This window comes from Sinocyclocheilus grahami, unplaced genomic scaffold (assembly GCF_001515645.1).
Source record: "Sinocyclocheilus grahami isolate Dianchi unplaced genomic scaffold, SAMN03320097.WGS_v1.1 scaffold70.1, whole genome shotgun sequence".
NCBI lineage: Eukaryota > Metazoa > Chordata > Actinopteri > Cypriniformes > Cyprinidae > Sinocyclocheilus > Sinocyclocheilus grahami.
This window is the reverse complement of record NW_015505249.1, coordinates 1,519,240-1,539,263: the sequence shown is the minus strand read 5'-3', so window position 1 is coordinate 1,539,263 and position 20,024 is coordinate 1,519,240. Positions and strand designations below refer to the sequence as shown.

At 35.7% G+C, this 20,024-nt stretch overlaps 2 protein-coding genes and 1 pseudogene across 2 annotated transcripts; all 3 read left to right on the top strand.

Annotated features, from left to right (window-relative positions):
- Positions 1-1,630: 1,630 nt before the first annotated feature.
- On the top strand, positions 1,631-3,224 carry LOC107585406 (lymphocyte antigen 6D-like). Its single transcript, XM_016272422.1, has 4 exons — positions 1,631-1,750; positions 1,835-1,954; positions 2,564-2,692; positions 2,984-3,224. The coding sequence occupies exons 1-4, from the start codon at positions 1,699-1,701 to the stop codon at positions 3,049-3,051; spliced, it is 369 nt and encodes a 122-aa protein (XP_016127908.1). The 5' UTR covers positions 1,631-1,698; the 3' UTR covers positions 3,052-3,224.
- Positions 3,225-5,194: 1,970 nt separating this feature from the next.
- On the top strand, positions 5,195-6,270 carry LOC107585441 (lymphocyte antigen 6B-like). Its single transcript, XM_016272458.1, has 4 exons — positions 5,195-5,316; positions 5,398-5,517; positions 5,891-6,016; positions 6,257-6,270. The coding sequence occupies exons 1-4, from the start codon at positions 5,265-5,267 to the stop codon at positions 6,268-6,270; spliced, it is 312 nt and encodes a 103-aa protein (XP_016127944.1). The 5' UTR covers positions 5,195-5,264.
- Positions 6,271-9,157: 2,887 nt separating this feature from the next.
- On the top strand, positions 9,158-11,791 carry LOC107585440 (urokinase plasminogen activator surface receptor-like; annotated as a pseudogene).
- The last annotated feature ends 8,233 nt before the right edge of the window (positions 11,792-20,024 follow it).

Here is a 20,024-nt window from a genome sequence, read left to right as displayed (position 1 = left end):
TACAGATGACTTATAAGACCAAAAATCAACAGACTTGTTTGTGAATGGTGTATTAGATCAACAAAGGACAGGGGTGCACATACGTTTTTCAGCCTGGTTCTCATAAGAGAACCTGGAGATTTGGTTTGGTCCTCACACTGCACATAGTATAACCCATTAAATACAAATATAAAAAAATTAATTAATGGTAGTGATAATATTGTTGCACTTTATTTATTTATTTATTTATTTATTTTGTTTAAATAAAATTATAAACTAAATAATAAAGTGTGATAATACACTCAAAAAAATGCTGGGTTGTTTCAGCCCAACTTTGGGTCAAATATGGACTAACCCAACTTTTGGGTTTAAAATGTAATGTAAAAATTTAACCCAACGGTTGGGTTAGTCCATATTTGACCCAAAGTTGGGTTGAAACAACCCAGCATTTTTTAAAGTGTACTATTATATTTTAAAATAAAAGGAGTATTAAATACATATACAACAATTTAATAGTAAACTTAAAAATAAAATGCTAATATTTACTTCTTTTTTAACGATGAATTGTCATCATTTTCAAACTTAAAGGGTTAGTTCACCCAAAAATGAAAATTAGCCCATAAATTACTCACCCTCAAGTCATCCTAGGTGTATATGACTTTCTTCTTTCAGACGAATCCAGTCGGAGCTATATAAAAAAAATTATCTTTGATCTTTCAAGCTGTTCAATGCCACTCAGCTGGTGTTGCATGCATCCGTCCAAAAGAAGTTAAATAAAATGCGCCCATCCATTAAAAAAAAGTGTCTCACACGGCTCCGGGGGGTGAACAAAGGCCTTCTGTAGCGAATCGCTGCATTTTTGTAAGAAAAATATCCATATTCAAAATGTAATAATCACTTTAATCTAGCTTGTGCTCACTGTTGTACACTGGAATCGATTTTTAATATAACTCCGACTGGATTCGTCTGAAAGTTGAGTAATTTATGGGCTAATTTTCATTTTTTGGGTGAACTAACCCTTTAAAGCATCACATATGCCGAAGATTTTAGTTTTGGTTCTACATTTTCATTTTGGTAGTTGGTTTGGGTTAATAGTTATGGGAATTGTTTGGTTTTGATTATTTCTTTGATTTGTCGACACTCTTGTTTCCTCTCTGTGTTTCTGTTTCTTCTCAAGTTGTTTGTAAATTTAACCACGCTCTCACTAATAAATGAGACTTCTTGGTGCTCGTTACTTTGTTTCATTGGTACAGTAGTCTGTTATTTACACACACGCAACAGTTATGTCTCACCTAAATGTTGCACAATCATCCCTTCTTTAATATCAAGCATGTCAAAAATACTGAAAGTAACTCTAATGAACAAAAAGACGTGACCTGCTCCATCATTTTGAGTTGCTTTGACACAAACATTTTTAGTTTTAACATAGCTTGTGTTGTTTTCAGCACATCTTTTTTTAAGAGTGTGGATTAACAAACAGTGAAATAAAATAATGAATTCAATATAAGGTTACAGATTGTTCAGAAATGCATTAGAAGGAGGGAGAAAATCATTCTGTTCAGTGTACCGATAAAGCCCTAAGTTGCTGATGTGGACGTTTCAAATTCGTATACATAGGCTTATACAGTAGGCATAGGCGTATGTTCCCCAATAAACCCACCCCTTTCTGAACAGACATAAACGGAAAAGCAGCCAGTTATTTCATTCTGTTCCTGACACATGATGGATCTGCGTGTCTCTGTTGTTCTGCTTTTCTTTTTTCTCACTGGAGGTACAAAAAAACCCAGCAAGTATTTAATTCTATATTATTTGGTACCCATAGAGAGGTTACTAAATGCTTCTCTCTGTCTTAAAGGATACTCTCTGAAGTGTTACTCGTGCTTATCTGCTCAGGGGGGTTCCTGTAAAGCAGAAGTGGAGATATGTGGAGATGGATTTTCCAAATGTGAAAGCAAAACAGTAGAACAATCCATTGGTAATTCCAGTATGATGAGAAAATGTACTGCAATAACTTACTGAATGTGATAATATTGCTGGAGATTAATTCATGACTAAAGTATCCACTTCATTTTTTCACGAAGTTTTTGTTAATGTGCGAGACTTCCCTGTAGCCCCTCACTGCAGAACACAAGATCCAAGGGGGCATGGTTGGATCCACATCTAGGGAGTGGAGACGGGTAGGTTTAGGGATCTGTCGGTGGAGACGGGTAGGTTTAGGTATATGTAAGGTGGGAGGAGTTGGATCTGGATCCAACCACGCCCCCTGGATCTTGTGTTCTGCAGTGAGGACCATCTCAGACTTCCGGTTCATCATCCATAGGTAAATAACTAGAATAACAAAGTGCAGTGAACAGCAAAACTACTTGTGCTACAAACCAGTGTATATGATTATGACAATACATTAAAATAATATGAGGAAAAACCAGTATGAAATATCAAGCAGCTTAACTGTACAGCTAAAATAACAGGAAGAGAATTCACAATGGCTGGGCCTGCTCTGGATGCTTTTTGATCTTTTCACATACCTGCAAATGTTGGAATTGTTTCATTATCCTATTGTATGAGGTTTGTGTCTTTTTTACAGGTGGTTTCGCTAAGGTGTCTATCACAACTAAACAGTGTGCACTTAGATGTGAAGCTGGGGCCCAACAGCTAATAACTGGAGGGACTGAAACTACCCACTGCTGTGAAACTGACCTCTGCAATGCAGCAGGTAATTTTCTGTATATGATCATGTGCTAATTAGCAGTTAGGTTTGGTTCACAGTGACGTAAAATGAGGAAATAATACAAACAGTAATACAAACACAAGTGATTGTTCAAAGGAACATAATATCAAATTTCAAGAGTAGTCCTGAAGAATCTTGAGTGGCAGGTAAAGGAGAATCTAATGAGTTAGTCAAGTGCAGTTGTGATGAAATTTCTCAACAACGTATAAGCACTTTTTAAGAACTATTATTAGTAGTAGCCTTAATTACCAGTGATTTTCTTATTGTCTTGATCAGATGGCATGTATAAGGGAAGCTTCCTCCTGCTGTTGTCTCCTCTGCTCTTCTACTTCCTGTTTCAGTGAATCCTGCTGCACTTCAGATTCTACAGCTGCAGCAGAAACTGAACGTCACACGTTTCTAGCCCTACTTTATTAATAAAGCTTGTTTTGCTGTTCTGCTGTTCTTTGGTATCATGATTTGAGGAATGGAAAATCTGTATTTTATTAAAAAAAATAACCAAAATAATAAATACAATAATAAATGTTCTACTGTTCTTCGGTATCATGATTTAAGGAACAGATCATCTGTACTTGTATTCAATAAATGTTAAATAAAATTCTGCACCAACACTGTAACAGACAAATAATTATTCAAAAAAGGTGGGAAATTTTGTAGTAATGAGTTTGCAATATCTGTAGTAACTTTTTAGAGTAAGAATATCTGCAGTGGAGACTATAGGGGTCATTCCTGAGATTCAGCAATATTTCAGCCCTCCAGATTTTTTAAAGTAGTGGTTCACCAAAAATGAAATGTTACTCTTGTGATGAGAAGAGCTGCTCAAACATGTTGAGCTGTTCAGGGAGTGAAGACCGCTGCTTTCAAGCAACAGGTGAGAATCTGGAAAAGGAAGAAGTCATTATTTTTATGTCTTTGATGTTTTGAGCATTTGATACAGATCACGTTTACCAATTTCCATGCAGCTTTGAAAGACATGTCTTCTTTTCTTTTCATCAGGGAGTTTTTTAGGCCAGTCACTGGGTGTAAAAGGCTGCATCTCTAAATCTATCTGTGAAGCCACAACATCAGTTGGTGATGTTGAAGGCATCTCATGTTGTTCCTCTGCTGTTCTCTGCTCTCCTTCATCCTGCTTCACTGAATCCAGCAGCTCTTCACGTTCTACAATCAGACACACTGTACTGAATACATAGTATTTTCTGTACTATGTATCTTTAGTGTCCGATAATGTTTTTTCTTTGCTGTGATATTCTGATGTGACATTGACTAAATAAAATATTAAATCAGTTTTTTTCCTGGTGCCATATTTACTAAAAATATTACTCAAATACTTACAAAGTGGACTTGAAACACAATGTGATTAAGGAGAAGTGCTGGGTACTGATAACAGTTTGATTCATATCTTAAATCTGTAATATCGATACTACATTTATAAAAAAAAATGTAGGTAAATGCCAGTTTTCCACTTGGACCCACTGCAAAATGTAACAGTCGTTTGAGTAAAGTTTCAAATTGCATTTAGCAACTTTTATCAGCAGGTGGCAGAAGATGATATTTTGTCTACTAGTAAAACAACACCTTTGCATTTGTTGACATCAAGAGGTGCAGTTTTTTAGAAGTTTGATGTATTAATGTTTTGTCATTGTATTAATAATTATCAATTTATAATAATAATAATAATATTATTATTATATTATATATAAATATATATTATATATATAATTTTATAATAATAATAATAATAACTGTGTAAAATGAACAGGATGAAAAATATGAACACAAATAAAAAATGCTGGTCTGATGTCATTGTGAATGCCTCATTCATGAAACATGAGAAGACTGAATTTGTGAATAATGTAAAATGACGCGCAAGTAAGTGAATGTAAGTGAATGTGACAATTGACATTAATTTTAAAAAACGGCTAATTTTTCAAGTTGGTGGTACATTTTCAAAACTGATATAGTTCAGCAAAAAATGCATATTTTTTGAAAACATTTAAGCATATTTTCAGTTATCAATTTACAATACACAAAATCCCAAAGTATAATTTTCACTACATGATGTTTCATCAGTACACCGTGATCATTTCATTTAACTGCATTTCATAATGCTTAATTTTCATGAACTGCTCTTATTAGTGAATCAGTGAATGGGTTTGCAATGGATAACCAAGTAATTACATCTTCTTACAGTATCATTTATTTATTTCAAATCATAACCACAGAAAAGTTTCTGTGTGCAAGAGAGGAAGAGACAACTCTTGCAATATGTGACAGATCAGCATGTATTAGAAGAAACAGGAAACAATCACTCTGAGTGATCAGAGATGCATTTGAAGGAGGGAGACAAACAAGAGAAATTTATTCTGTTGCATCACAAAAAAGCCCCAAGAAGCTAAAGTGCAAGTTTAAAAATTCTTCCTGTTTTGTAAGAGTAACTGGCAGGCCTATGATAGGCTAGTGTAGAACTTAGCAAAGGTTTCCCAGAAAACCCACCCATTTCTGAACAGACATAAAAGGAACGAAAACATAGTTATTTAATTCTGTTCCTGTCTGATATATGATGGATCTGCGTGTCTCTGTTGTTCTTCTGTTCATTTTTCTCACTGGAGGTACAAAACACTGCAAGTATTTAATTATGTATTATTTGGTACACAAAGGGAGGTCACTAAATGTCTCTCTCTGTCTTTAAGGATACTCTCTCAAGTGTTACATGTGCTCATCTGCTCAGGGGCGTACCTGTGAAGCAAAAGTGCAGATATGTGGAGATGGATTTTCCAAATGTCAAAGCCAAACAATAGAACAATCCATTGGTAAGTCCAGTATGATGTGGAAATTGTAATTAATTTGATTAATTGATGAATAAAGTATCCACTTCATTTTACAATGCAAAATAAAGTTTCTGTTAATGTGTGAAACTTCAGATTCATCATCCACTAGGTAAATAACTAGAATAACAGTGCGCTACAAACCAGTGTGTTTATAACTATATATTAAAATAATATTGGAAATACCGGTTATCAGTATCAAGCAGACTGTTTCTCTACAGCTAAAATAAAAGGAAGATGATTTACATTCAGGTTACAAATGGACATGGATGCTTTTGATCTTTTCACAAAACTGCAGTTGAAATTGTTTAATTATCCTATTATAAAAAAGGTTTGTGTCTTCTTCTTTTTTTTGCAGGTTCCACTAAGTTGTCCATCAAAACTAAACAGTGTGCACTTAGATGTGAAGCTGGGACCCAACAGCTCCCGACTGGAGGGACTGTAACTACCCACTGCTGTGACACTGACCTCTGCAATGCCGCAGGTAATGTTCTTTATATAATCATGTGCTTGATTTTTCCCACAGTGACTTAGAATGAGGAAATACTACAAACAATAATACAACAAACACAAGTGACTGTCCAAAGGAATAATCACATTTCAAGTATAGTGCAAAGCTAGAGCGGCAGGAAAAGGAAGTTGAACAATGAATAAGCACTTTTTAATTGCTATTATTACTAGTTGTAGCATTAATTACCAGTGATTTTCTTATTGTCTTGATCAGATGGCGTGTATTAAAGCAAAACGTGATTGGCTATAGCGAGATCGTGCTACGATTGGTCAGCGAATGTGGCTGTTATCTGATTGGCTTGAGTAGACAGTGGGTGGTGTCCACGTATTTGTGGATTGTCAGCACGTCTTGACGCAAGAAATGTTTCACAATTCGCAAATGCACAGGACGCGATTTACAAATGCGTGCAGCTATCTACAAATGCACAGGACGCGATTTACAAATGAGTGCGCTATCTACAAATGCACAGGACGCGATTTACAAATGAGTGCGCTATCTACAAATGCACAGGACGCGATTTACAAATGAGTGCGCTATCTACAAATGCACAGGACGCGATTCACAAATAAATGCCAGGCAAAGTTGTGGTTGTGACATAAATATATATTTGTGAATATGTTTTTTATTTGCAAATCTCATTTTATTTATTTGTGAATTTAATTCATGTTTGTGAAACTTTAAGATTTATTTGTGGATCTCATTCTATTTATTTGTGGATCATAATCTATTTATTTGGAATTAAGCAACAATTCTACCCCCATAGTGGGCCGACACACTTAAAGGCACAATATGTAATTTTTCGCAGCTAGAGGGCACATATTCAAAATGAACAGAAACAAAGGCGTAGTTTGATGATGCAGTGACTGAGCGTGGAATCATGGGAGTTGTGGTCTTCATCCCCACAGCCGATGCAATCCAACAGGACTCGGGCAGAAATCACGTTCATGGATGAGCTAAAGATTTATTAACGTAGTAGAATTAATGACACAATTTTAATTTTGGGGTGAACTAACCCTTTAAAGGCACAATGTGTAATTTTCGATGCTAGAGGGCGCGTATTCAAAATAAACAAAGAGACAATGGTGTAGTTTGATGACGCCGTGACTGAGTGTGGAATCATGGGAGTTGTGGTCTTCATCCCCACAGCCGATGCAATCCAACAGGACTCGGGCAGAAATCACGTTCATGGATGAGCTAAAGATTTATTAACGTAGTAGAATGAAGCAGGCTGAGGCTGAAAGCCGTCGAAGCGAAACGAGGCCGCGAAACGAGGCCGCTAAACGAGGCCGCTAAACGAGCGCAACACACGGCTCGCAAGCAGCGGAGCTTTTATTATGCCACAGTTGACCGCTTCCGCTCCTTCCGGTCGTGCGTATGTGGAGGAAAGCAGCGCTGTTTTATCATACTAGATACGTTTTAAAGTTCTGTTATAATGCTACTCTGTGCGGTCATCACCAGTCTAATGAAACGCACAACATAATAAAGCGTCTTTGGTGTTTCCATGTTTTCTACAAAACAAAACCGGAAATCGAGGAGTTATGACGTCATTGGCAGGCGACACAATGACACTATGGACACGGTCCTTGTCACTAGTTAAAATTGCTTATTTCTCTGCATTTAAATATTCTTCGAAACATTTGGGATAATGTAAGTACACAAGTCAGCAAAATATATACCACTGTTCTAGTGGTTTTTGGATATTTTAATTTAAAAAATCTTACATATTGTGCCTTTAAGGGGCCGACAGAATGTTTTTTTATCAAGGACCATCACGCACGGACAGCGAGCAGCCAGTGACCCATTGGTTTATCTCCTGTATTGACAGCGTAAACCACCCAATCACAATGCGCTATAGACGGAGCGATTAATTATTTTGCTCCACCTATATAAAGATCGCTTCACCTCAACTTCTTCCTCGTCGGCTTTTCCCATGTTTTCACAGCAGATTTATCAAGAACAGGCTTGCTCTGCGGTGAGTGATGCGGGCCAAAGAGCCAGGCAAGAGGAGGAGAGGAGAGTAGTTGAATCTGTAAAGTGCTTGATAGGGACTCGCAACGGAGGCAGGCATCTAACCTATCCTAATGTGTGTGTGCGCCATTAGAGTAGAATACGAAAACCCTTTTTAATAAAACGTAAATTCGCCCTACGCGATTTTTTGGCCAAGTCAATTTTGTTCATAGAGGTTTCCATGGGCCAATGCGAATAAATATAGATTTAAATTATAAAAGACACGATATTGTCAGACCTGACGTTTTATTCTTATCCAAAACAGCTAGATGCAATGATACATATCTACACTACCAGTTAAAAACATTTTTGAACAGAAAGATTTTTTAATGTTTTTTTAAAGAATTCTCTTCTGCTCACCAAGCCTGCATTTATTTGATCCAAAGTACAGCAAAAGCAATAATATATTGTGAAATATGTTTACTACCGGTATTTAAAATGACTGCTTTCTATTTGAATATATTTTAAAATATAATTTATTTCAGTGATCAAAGCTACATTTTCAGCATCATTACTCCATTCTTCAGTGTCACATGATCCTTCAGAAATCATTCTTATATGCTGATTTGCTGCTCAAGAAACAATTTTTGATTATTATTATTATTATTATTATTATCAATATTTAAAACAGTTGAGTACATCTTTTTTCAGGATTCTTTGATGAATAGAAAGTTCCAAAGATCAGCATTTATTTGAAATAAAAAGCTTTTGTAAAATTATACATTATACCATTCAAAAGTTTGGGGTCAGTATATATATATATCAATGCAATATTTAGCAATGCATATATAACTAATCAAACATTTAGTTTTGATATATTTACAGTAGAAAATTTACAAAATATTTTCATGGAACATGATCTTTACTTAATATCCTAATTATTAAAATCGATCATTTTGACCCATACAATGTTTTTTTGGCTATTGCTACAAATATACCCCAGCGACTTAAGACTGCTTTTGTGCTCCAGGGTCACACACAAAATTTGTGGGTGGAGCTAAAATTTGTGGGTGGAGCTACTGTAAATAGCCTCTATCAACAAGGCGGGCTATTTGCACTTAGTGTAGATAGACACTCCAGGGGGGGGGAAATCCATAGACGCTTATAATGCGTGTATCTGGCAACTCGACTGAGGCTGAGCCCGCGTCCTCAATCACAACTCGCTCAAGGGACGAGGCCATGTAACCTTTTCACGATGATAATATTTTTTTTTTATCCAAATAGCTTGCTGAAATACTTATGCGGCCGCCTCATCTACGTCAGCCATTTGATGTTCTGAATCTTTTAAGTGTGACAAATATGCAAAAAAACACTAAGGGGGCAAAAACCTTTTCACACCACTGTATATGCATAAAGAGTGATAGTAAGACAGCCTGATGCATTCTAGGTCATTAAATCTTCTGACGTCTCAAGTCTGATCCTTCATTATCTCACAGAAAAGGAAACTGGTTCTGTTTAAACACAATGTTTCATGAGTGTGTGTGTGAGAGTAGGTCATAAAACCTTTCATGTTTTACAACAATACAGTATAATAAAGTGAAAAGATCGTACAAATTAAACAAGTAATTGGATGTAGATACTGAATGTAGATAATACAGCATTCATTGGTAAACAAAGTATGCATGACTTTCTTTCTTCTGCAGAACACAAGAAGAAGATATTTAAAGACCTTTGGAGCCCAAACAACACTGAACCCCAATGGGTTTCATTTTATGGACAAAAACACACACAAACACAGAGACATTTTTCACATATCTTATTTTGTGCTCCACTAAAGAAAGAACATCAAACAGGCTTGGAATGACATGAATAAATTATGACAGAATTGTCACTTTTGGGTGACCTGTCCCTTTAAAATTGTTTAGTAGACTGTAATTCCTTATCAAACATCCCATTGAGACTTGTGTTAAACTTTAACATAAAGACCCACACCTTCTGATAAGCTATAAAATGAGCACTGAAACAGACACGTCATCTCATTCACCTCCTCATCAAAGATGGATCTGCAAATCTCGTTTTTTTTTCTCTGTTCGTTCTTTTCACTGCAGGTACAAAGACAAATAGTGTTTGTAATGTTACTGAGTGCTAATACAGATAATAGATGTTTCTCTCTCACTGTCTCTCTGGACACTCTTTCAGCTGTTATAATTGTGACAGTATGACGGGTTCTTGTGCGGATCAAAAGGTAGAAATCTGCTAGAGTGCAAATTCCAAGTGCTCAAGTATAACATCGGTGTCAGACGTTGGTAAGTCCAATATGATGGATCTGAAATGTAACAGAACTGCTACTCATTTTCCTGAAGGAACATACTAATTCAAACACAAAATATTCTGTCTTTCTGATATTTACATTTAGTCATTTAGCAGACAAATGGAAGCAATCAAAATCAACAAGAGAGCAATGATTTATGTGTTATAACAAGTCTTAGTTAGCTTAATGCAGCACATGTAGCAAATTCTTTTTTTATTATTATATAATAAATAAAAAAACAGATAGAATAGAAAAAGAATAGAGCAAGCTAGTGTTAGAGGCCTTTTTTGCTTTTGTTAATTGTATAATAAATAAAAAGAAAACAAATAGATAGAATACAGAAAGATTAGAATTTCTTTTTAAAGAAAACAAGCAGTAAATGAATAGAGTGCTAAATAGAATAGAATAGAAGTCTAAAAGGGACGAGTTTTTTTTAAGAATAGAATTAGAATAGCGAGTGCTAGAGTTAGAGGGTCAAATAAAGATATTTCATTTGTTTTCCTTCGGATTGTTCTGCTAACAATACGATTTATATCTGAAAACTTACAAAATTTAACATATCAATTTATCATCAAAATAATTAGCACTGTTAATAAACTGTTTTTTCCCCCTGAATCATTCATGTTTTTATGTGGCATCAGTGCTAACGTGAAGCTTAAACACTGTGTTTCTGACTGTGTAAATGGGTCCATGAATGTCGGCATTGTAAGGACGTCTTCAGTTTGCTGTGACACTGACCTTTGTAACGTCCACGACGCTCCAGGTATTGTGCTTTACTGGCCATATGCAAATGTACAACAGTACAATAAGTAACAATGTGTTGTTTCAACTTCAAAAGGTAATCATTTCATCAAACTTTTTTACAGTACTTTCAAAGAGGAAATAAAATACAGGCTGTGGCTTGTCAGTTGTGAACTGATTGGATGGAGCAGCTAACAGAGGGTTGTTTCATTAGATGTTATATTTTGTACGGACAATAAAATAAAAGAATACTGGTTTTCCTCCTGTAGATCCCAACTCTCTTGCCCCAAATGGAAAGAAATGTTACTCTTGTGATGGACAGAGTTGCTCAAACATATTGCGCTGTACAGGGAGTGAAGACCACTGCATTACAGCAACAGGTGAGAATCTGCTTAAGGAAGAAGAAAGAAGATTAAAGTTGTTGTTGTTTTTTTGTATGTTTAAACTTTTAATACATATCATATAGACCAGTAAAACTTAGAATCAACCTGTGTTTTCTTTCTTTTCATCAGAGAGTTTCGAAGGCCAGTTAATGGTTCTAAAAGGCTGAGTCTCTAAATCTTTGTGTAATACCAAGACATTGGTTAGAGATGTTCAGAGTGCCTCATGTTGTGAGGGGAACCTGTGTAACAGTGCTGAGAGCATCACTCAGAGCTTCCTGTTCCTCTGCGGTTCTCTGCTCTCCTTCATCCTGCTGCACTGAATCCAGCAGCTCTTCACATTCTACACTGAGACACACTGTACTGAATATAGAGCATGTACTTTCTCTGTATCTGTGCATATTTGGTGTCCTAATGTAATTTTTTGCTATGACATTCTGATGTGATATTTATGAAATTAAATATTAAATCAGCTTTTCCTGGGGTGATATTTAATAAAGCTTGTCATGCTGGAAAAAAACAACAATAACCAAAAGATATACAGCAATAATAAAAAAGATGTTATTTCTTAAAAATGATTAAATTGTCATTGTTGTGTTCAGAAGAAACATGAAAGATAATTATTTAATTATTCAAAGAATTGTATTACAATATTTGCATTTTTACTATCAAGAATTTATTTATTTATTTATTTCAGGTAAATGTCAGGTTTTCTTAAGGATAAAAACTGTCTTTCAGCTAATGCTGTAAACTTCAAACCCTCTCACATCACATGTTACACATGTATAACATAACATTATACATTCAAATTTCTCTCAGTGCCTAGAAGTTTTACTTCTGCTTCTCTGTCATCTGTGGTCAGCCACAATTCCACCCCGAAACTTTTTTTTAACTTTTTACTTTTCACATTGGTTTTAGTTGCTACACGTTATCAATCCAATATCCAGTTAGGTCACATTGTACCTATTTTAATCATTTCATGTAGTATATATAAGTTAAAATAGTAGAAACTAATCTTGACTTGTAAATTCACTCATCACTCATTCTGATAATCTATAAAATAAACACTGCAACAGGCACTTTATTTCATTCACCTTAAAAGATCAAAGCATTGCACTGTTTTTCTTCTGTTCATTCTTTTCACAGCAGGTACAAAAACAAATAGTGTTTGAATTGTTGTCTTTTTATTACTAAACTGATATTTATTACTATATTGGAGAAAAACAGCTGACATTCCAGTGGAGCTTCCAAGTGCTAAAGTTTAACAGTGGCAACATATATTGGTATATGCAGTATGATGGATTGAAATATACTGTTGTACTGTATTTCAAAACAGAATTTAGCATCATTTAACAGCAGGTGGAAACATAACATCTGTACATCTACTGTAGATCTTTGCACTTGCTGACATCAAACACCTACTGCACAGCTCAATAATTTTAAGTTTCATAATTATGTTGTATCAATTTGTTGTCCCTCTACTAATACTATTGCTGGTGCATAATCTTCCATGCAACATGATTTTCAGGTCTGGGTTTGTGCAGGTACATCAAGCTCTTCAAGAGCATATTCAAAAAGATCTTCCTCAAATGTCTGTAGAAAGTGACTGTATGACATATCATTAAGATTTTTTTTCACTTTCATCATCATAAGGACACTTTTACACAATGACTGAATCATACAGCCAGTTGAGAAATAACTGTTAGTCTAATGTTTCAATCATTTTGTTTTTGTACTTTTTTTAGTAAATAAAATCTAGGTAATCAATAATAATAATGACTTGGACTGAACTGAACACGATGACATACAGACTTGCCAAAACTCAAATAAAGTTAGACACGAGAGTATGGAAACAGGATAAGAGGGAATCACGTGACAAAACAGGACACATGACTATGACAAACTTTTTTTTAAAAAAAGGATATGAAAATATGAACAAATCCTAAAACAGACGTGTCATTGAGAAAACTGAATTCTGTCAGGACCACTATCGTCAAAGATGATTGACAATTAGCATACAGTTTGGATTGGCGGTATGGTTCTGTTCTGGGCAAGAACTCCCTGCGCATCCATGCAGCCTAGCATGGATGAGAGCAGGGAGAGCAGCGATAACCCCCCCAGGGTAAACAGAACAGAACCAACATAAATGTATCGCAGATATCATTAAAGTTCAATAATGTTATGTACACATTTTAGAATTAGTCTGATTCAAAGGAGAATCAGAAGGCTGAATCCTGACTGGCAGAGGAGGAGCTGGGGATGGAGGAGGGTAATTAGCTATTGAGCAATGCGAAAACTGCTGATAATACTGAGGGACCTTATATATGAATGCTTAGATAGGTGTCGTATTCCCATAGGTTGATGGGGATCAGCTGAGAGTCAACTGATGCGAGCTTGACTAACGTGACCTGCCAGAACTAACGCTACGCTAGTTCATAAAAATGTCTAAAATGATATATATTATTGAACAAGAAACAGGATAATGCAACTTCCAAGCAAATGATTTTCCTAACCCTAACATTTAAAAAATGATTTTGAGAAACTGTCCGAGAGGAATGAGGAAGTAACTCTAATGGCGCTTATCCACTGCGTGGTACGACTCGGATCAATGAGAGGAACGTCTGTTCTTCCGCAACAGACAACAAAACTTTTTGGTTGTTAAAAAAAGGTGCGCTCGTTCAAAACAGTTGCATTTGATCCTTCGCTGGCTGTGCTGATTTAAATCAAATAAAGATATTTCATTTGTTTTCCCTCAGACTGTTCTGCTAACAATACGATTTATATCTGAAAACAGTTTGAAATGAGAAAAATTACAAAATTTAACATATCAATTTATCATCAAAATAATTAGCTCTGTTGAACTGTTTTGTCCCCCTGAATCATTCATGTTTTTATGTGGCATCAGTGCTAACGTGAAGCTTAAACACTGTGTTTCTGACTGTGTAAATGGGTCCATGAATGTCGGCATTGTAAGGACGTCTTCAGTTTGCTGTGACACTGACCTTTGTAACGTCCACGACGCTCCAGGTATTGTGCTTTACTGGCCATATGCAAATGTACAACAGTACAATAAGTAACAATGTGTTGTTTCAACTTCAAAAGGTAATCATTTCATCAAACTTTTTTACAGTACTTTCAAAGAGGAAATAAAATACAGGCTGTGGCTTGTCAGTTGTGAACTGATTGGATGGAGCAGCTAACAGAGGGTTGTTTCATTAGATGTTATATTTTGTACGGACAATAAAATAAAAGAATACTGGTTTTCCTCCTGTAGATCCCAACTCTCTTGCCCCAAATGGAAAGAAATGTTACTCTTGTGATGGACAGAGTTGCTCAAACATATTGCGCTGTACAGGGAGTGAAGACCACTGCATTACAGCAACAGGTGAGAATCTGCTTAAGGAAGAAGAAAGAAGATTAAAGTTGTTGTTGTTGTTGTTGTTTTTTTGTATGTTTAAACTTTTAATACATATCATATAGACCAGTAAAACTTAGACTCAACCTGTGTTTTCTTTCTTTTCATCAGAGAGTTTCGAAGGCCAGTTAATGGTTCTAAAAGGCTGAGTCTCTAAATCTTTGTGTAATACCAAGACATTGGTTAGAGATGTTCAGAGTGCCTCATGTTGTGAGGGGAACCTGTGTAACAGTGCTGAGAGCATCACTCAGAGCTTCCTGTTCCTCTGCGGTTCTCTGCTCTCCTTCATCCTGCTGCACTGAATCCAGCAGCTCTTCACATTCTACACTGAGACACACTGTACTGAATATAGAGCTTGTACTTTCTCTGTATCTGTGCATATTTGGTGTCCTAATGTGATTTTTTTGCTATGACATTCTGATGTGATATTTATGAAATGAAATATTAAATCAGCTTTTCCTGGGGTGATATTTAATAAAGCTTGTCATGCTGGAAAAAAACAACAACAACCAAAAGATATACAGCAATAATAAAAAAGTTCTGTTGACATTTGATCTGAGATGTCGACAAAGAGGCAAAACTTACGGACTGCAGCTTTAAATATGCTTAAAATTAGAAAATGCTACATTTGAGGCATTTTCACTAATGGTTTTAGACTTTTGTACCTCGTGAATTTTAGCGATCATTTTATTGTGCATTTTTCGTCTTTTCTCTAATGCCATACAGCTGTTAAAAAGAAAAACTATATTTTGTAGGGCTGTCCTCGACTAAAGATTTTTCTAGTGTCATGTTTATATTAATAAACCATATAATTAATAATAATGAGCCTTTAATTACCTATAACCTATCAGCGCTCATACGCACACTGCAAAAAATGCTTTTCTAGCTTAGATCTTTTGTCTTGTTTCCAGCCAAAATATCTAAAAATTCTTAAATCAAGAAGGATTTTCTAGACAAGTAAAAATTATTGTCTTGTTTTCAGAAAAAACAAGTCGAATTCAAGTGAGTTTTTGCTTGAAACAAGCAAAATAATCTGCCAATGGGGTAAGAAAAATAATCTTGTTTTCTGCTTGCCACAGCACCGGTGTTGTGTAATATTCACTTCCTGTGAAAAAAACTGCTCTAGTGGGTGGGGTTACATGAATATTCATTAGCTCCCATATTGTGGGCGTGTTCTTGAGACAGGATCCTGTGTCATTCCTTCTTTCATCATCTTCTCTCTCTCTCTCTCTTTTTAATAGCCAGTATTTCCCAGTCTCCACAGGCCCATCAGTATCTTTATCAACACTAAACTGCACAATTTCCTGTTTTTTTTCTGTCACATATTTTCTTCTATTATTATTCAATTTATTTTATTTTAAGTTTTTTTTTTTTTAAACATCACAATCTTTCCACATACACCTGTTTGGGAATCACCAAACTCCAAATACAAATAGATTATTAAATATTAAAGGTACAAGTCCACCCAAAAATTACAACTCTGTCATAATTTACTCACCTGTTAATACTATAATAATAAACATCATATATAAGCATACATTGTGTCTGTTCTTTGACCATATGTTGCACTGAAAAACAACTTCTTTGTGTTTAAGAATTTTCTGTGAAAACATACAAAATTTCAAACATTCATAAAATGTTTTTGTCAGCCAAACTCTGTTCTCCTGTCTCCTCCTCAGAGTAATATCTTCTGAGATTAATTAAAGTTAATATTTCAACAGTTCTCTGATGTGGGTTTATAGTAAGATGACATGCAGGTTAACAAATAACGTTATCTTTTTTAGTAAGTGTTTTATTTTGACTGTTTATATCAAAATGATACTCAAAAAATTATATTGTAGAGTATATAAATATCAGTTACATTCAATGTTACTATGACAAGTACAGAAGTAATTGCTTTATGAATATAACTCACATTGAATAGACAAGGAAAGTTGTGTGAAAGTATGTCTGTGTGGAATAAATTAAGTGAGTGTCTGAGATAATTATTAAAACAGAGCCTTGGCACTCAATGAAAACAGCCTCCATGCATGTCCACTTCAATGTCCAGTTCACACAACGCTCAGCTACCAGTGACTTCAGCTCTCAAATCCAATCTGAAACAGACAGTGACTTTACATGATGATGAATATGTGGAAACCCTAAGCAAATCAAAGCCATTGCCATCATGACATTGGTGATTTGGCCTTAATTCTAAGCGGTATGTGTGGAGAAAACCAGGCACTGCTCATCACCTGTCCAATACAGTCCCAACAGTGAAGCATGGTGGTGGCAGCATCATGCTGTGGGGGTGTTTTTCAGCTGCAGGGACAGGACGACTGGTTGCAATTGAGGGAAAGATGAATGCGGCCAAGTACAGGGATATCCTGGACGAAAACCTTCTCCAGAGTGCTTAGGACCTCAGACTGGGCTGAAGGTTTACCTTCCAACAAGACAATGACCTTAAGCACACAGCTAAAATAACGAAGGAGTGGCTTCACAACAACTCTGTGACTGTTCTTGAATGGCCCAGCCAGAGCCCTGACTTAAACTCAATTGAGCATCTCTGGAGAGACCTAAAAATGGCTGTCCACCAACGTTTACTATCCAACCTGACAGAACTGGAGAGGCTCTGCAAGGAGGAATGGCAGAGGATTCCCAAATCCAGGTGTGAAAAACTTGTTGCCTCTTTCCCAAAAAGACTCATGGCTGTATTCGATCAAAAGGGTGCTTCTACTAAATACTGAGCAAAGGGTCTGAATACTTAGGACCATGTGATATTTCAGTTTTTCTTTTTTAATAAATCTGCAAAAATGTCAACAATTCTGTGTTTTTCTGTCAATATGGGGTGCTGTGTGTACATTGAGGAAAAAAAATTAACTTAAATGATTTTAGCAAATGGCTGCAATATAACAAAGAGTGAAAAATTTAAGGGGGTCTGAATACTTTCCGTACCCACTGTATGTAGGATTTCTTATCCAAATTTAAAAATAACATTCTTGGAGTAGCTGTTATTATAATAATTACAATAACTACAAGAACATTTTTCTCAGTAGGCATGTAGCTTATGTAGGTAACAGAATCATTGGCTATATACAAAATAAAGAAGAGTTTATGAATGACACAGGATGCTTACACCAGGCTAGCTTAAAAAGTGGAAATTTTCATGTCTGTGAGGCAAACATGGAGTTTAGGAAATTTTTTTTTTTTTTTGAGGGGCTCAAGTTCAGACACACTGTACAGACACACTGTACAGAAATAAATTAATTTAACATTCAAACAAAGAATGCTGGGAAAAGTCACTTCTGCTTTGTATTCCCCCAATACACTACTTCCTGCAAACGGGTAAGAATATCCAAGTGTCTACTTTATAGATATTTTATATCACAGGAATAAATTTCATTTTAAAATGTATTCAAAAACATGTATTTTTATGAATTGTAATAACATTTTACAGCATTACTGTATATTCAGATCAAATAAATGCAGCCTTGGTGAACATAAGAGGCGTCTTTCAAAAACATTAAAAAATTGTAATTATTTTAAAAATGTAAGAGAAATGATTTTGAGAAACTGCCCAGAAAGAGAAAGTAGGCTACCTCTATCATAAGTTTTAAAAGCAGATTTAATGTGACAAATTCTGTCCATTTTCTAATGTCTTTATTGTTAACAGATTGACTTAAAGAGACCTACTGTACATGTTCCTTAAAAAAAATCTATAATTTCCTTATTACTAATTTCTATTTCATGAAATATCTACTTGTTTAATTACTTCCTGTTAAGATGTCATTATCTCATGAAGGCCCATCCCTTTTGCTAGGATATAAAATGATCACTGAAACACATTATTTAATTTGCCTCCTGACCAAAGATGGATCTGCAAATCTCAGTTGTCCTTCTTTTTATTCTTTTCACTGAAGGTACAAAGACAAAGTGTTGGTTTATAATGTTATTATGTGCAAATACAGGATCTCTCTCCTCTCTCTCGCTCTCACTGTCTCTCTCTTGTTTTATTTCTAAAGGATACTGATACTCTCTCAGCTGTTATCAGTGTGCAAGTCAGATGGGTTCGTGTCCAGATCAAAAGGTAATACAAACATGTGACCGTGGATCTCGGTGCATAAGTTTAACATCAGTGACACAAATTGGTAAGTCCAGTATGATGGATTGAATTTATTGCTATATTTGACTGATGGAGATGTACAAAAGTATATAAGCATATTTTCATATATTTATATTTATGCATTTGAACTTGTCATGCCAGTATCATTATTATTTAAAAAAAAAAATTGCAGGTGACACTGCTGCTACAGTTAAAGGGGTGGTTCACTGGGTTTTTTCTAGGCTTGATTGTGTTTATGGGGTGCAGTCTAACGTGTTAATGCTTTGTTTTTTTAAAAACACATTATTTTCACATAATTTACCTTTATTCCACACTGCTCTGTCCCTTCTCTGAGAAACGGGCTGATCATTTCCTCCTTTTATGAAGCCCCTCCCTAAGAAATAGGCGATGGTCTCTGATTGGTTAGCTAGCCCAGTGTGTTGTGATTGGCTAAACCGCCTCTAGCGCGCGTCTAAACGTCCCGCCAGCATTTGTAAATGCTACTGCTTATATTAGCTTTTAATATACAGTTTTATCCTGATTAAAGCTTTAATACAGTACGGCATCTGCACGCGCATCCATGTTTAATGCTTCTCATAGCTATGTGAAAATAAGTGTATAATTGGAACAGTTCATTGTTGGAGGTGAGCTGAATGAGAGAGAGGGAGAGAGAGCGAGAGAGATGCAGAGCAGGGGGACGCGAGGAACAGTATTAAGAACCGCTGCTTTAGAACACTGATTTTGAAACTTGTGAATCCATTAGAATCGTTAGAAGACAGAATCGCGATTCATATATGAATAGATTTTTACGTGCACCTCTAGTTTTCTCTTCCCCTTTGTCACGAATCCGGTCCATGAACTTTCCTTTTCATTGACTCTCGCACCACACAAACTGTTGCATAGCACCCCGGACTACATTTCCCATCATGCATTGCACTGATTGCACTCAGCACGAATTGCACACACCTGTTTACACTGATTGCACCCAGCTGTTTCATATCACTCCCTCACTATTTAACACTCACTCTGATCCCTTCCCTCTGCCGAGTATTGTTTCAGCATTTATCACTCCCCTAGAGATAGCTACTTTACGGAGCCCTTGTCAT

Excerpts from the sequence above, each read along its gene's own strand:
- LOC107585406 (XM_016272422.1), top strand. The coding sequence starts at position 1,699 with ATGATGGATCTGCGTGTCTCTGTTGTTCTGCTTTTCTTTTTTCTCACT. Across the intron at positions 1,751-1,834 it reads TTTCTTTTTTCTCACTGGAG|GATACTCTCTGAAGTGTTAC; the intron begins GTACAAAAAAAC and ends TCTGTCTTAAAG. Across the intron at positions 1,955-2,563 it reads AACAGTAGAACAATCCATTG|GTGGTTTCGCTAAGGTGTCT; the intron begins GTAATTCCAGTA and ends TCTTTTTTACAG.
- LOC107585441 (XM_016272458.1), top strand. The coding sequence starts at position 5,265 with ATGATGGATCTGCGTGTCTCTGTTGTTCTTCTGTTCATTTTTCTCACT. Across the intron at positions 5,317-5,397 it reads GTTCATTTTTCTCACTGGAG|GATACTCTCTCAAGTGTTAC; the intron begins GTACAAAACACT and ends TCTGTCTTTAAG. Across the intron at positions 5,518-5,890 it reads AACAATAGAACAATCCATTG|GTTCCACTAAGTTGTCCATC; the intron begins GTAAGTCCAGTA and ends TTTTTTTTGCAG.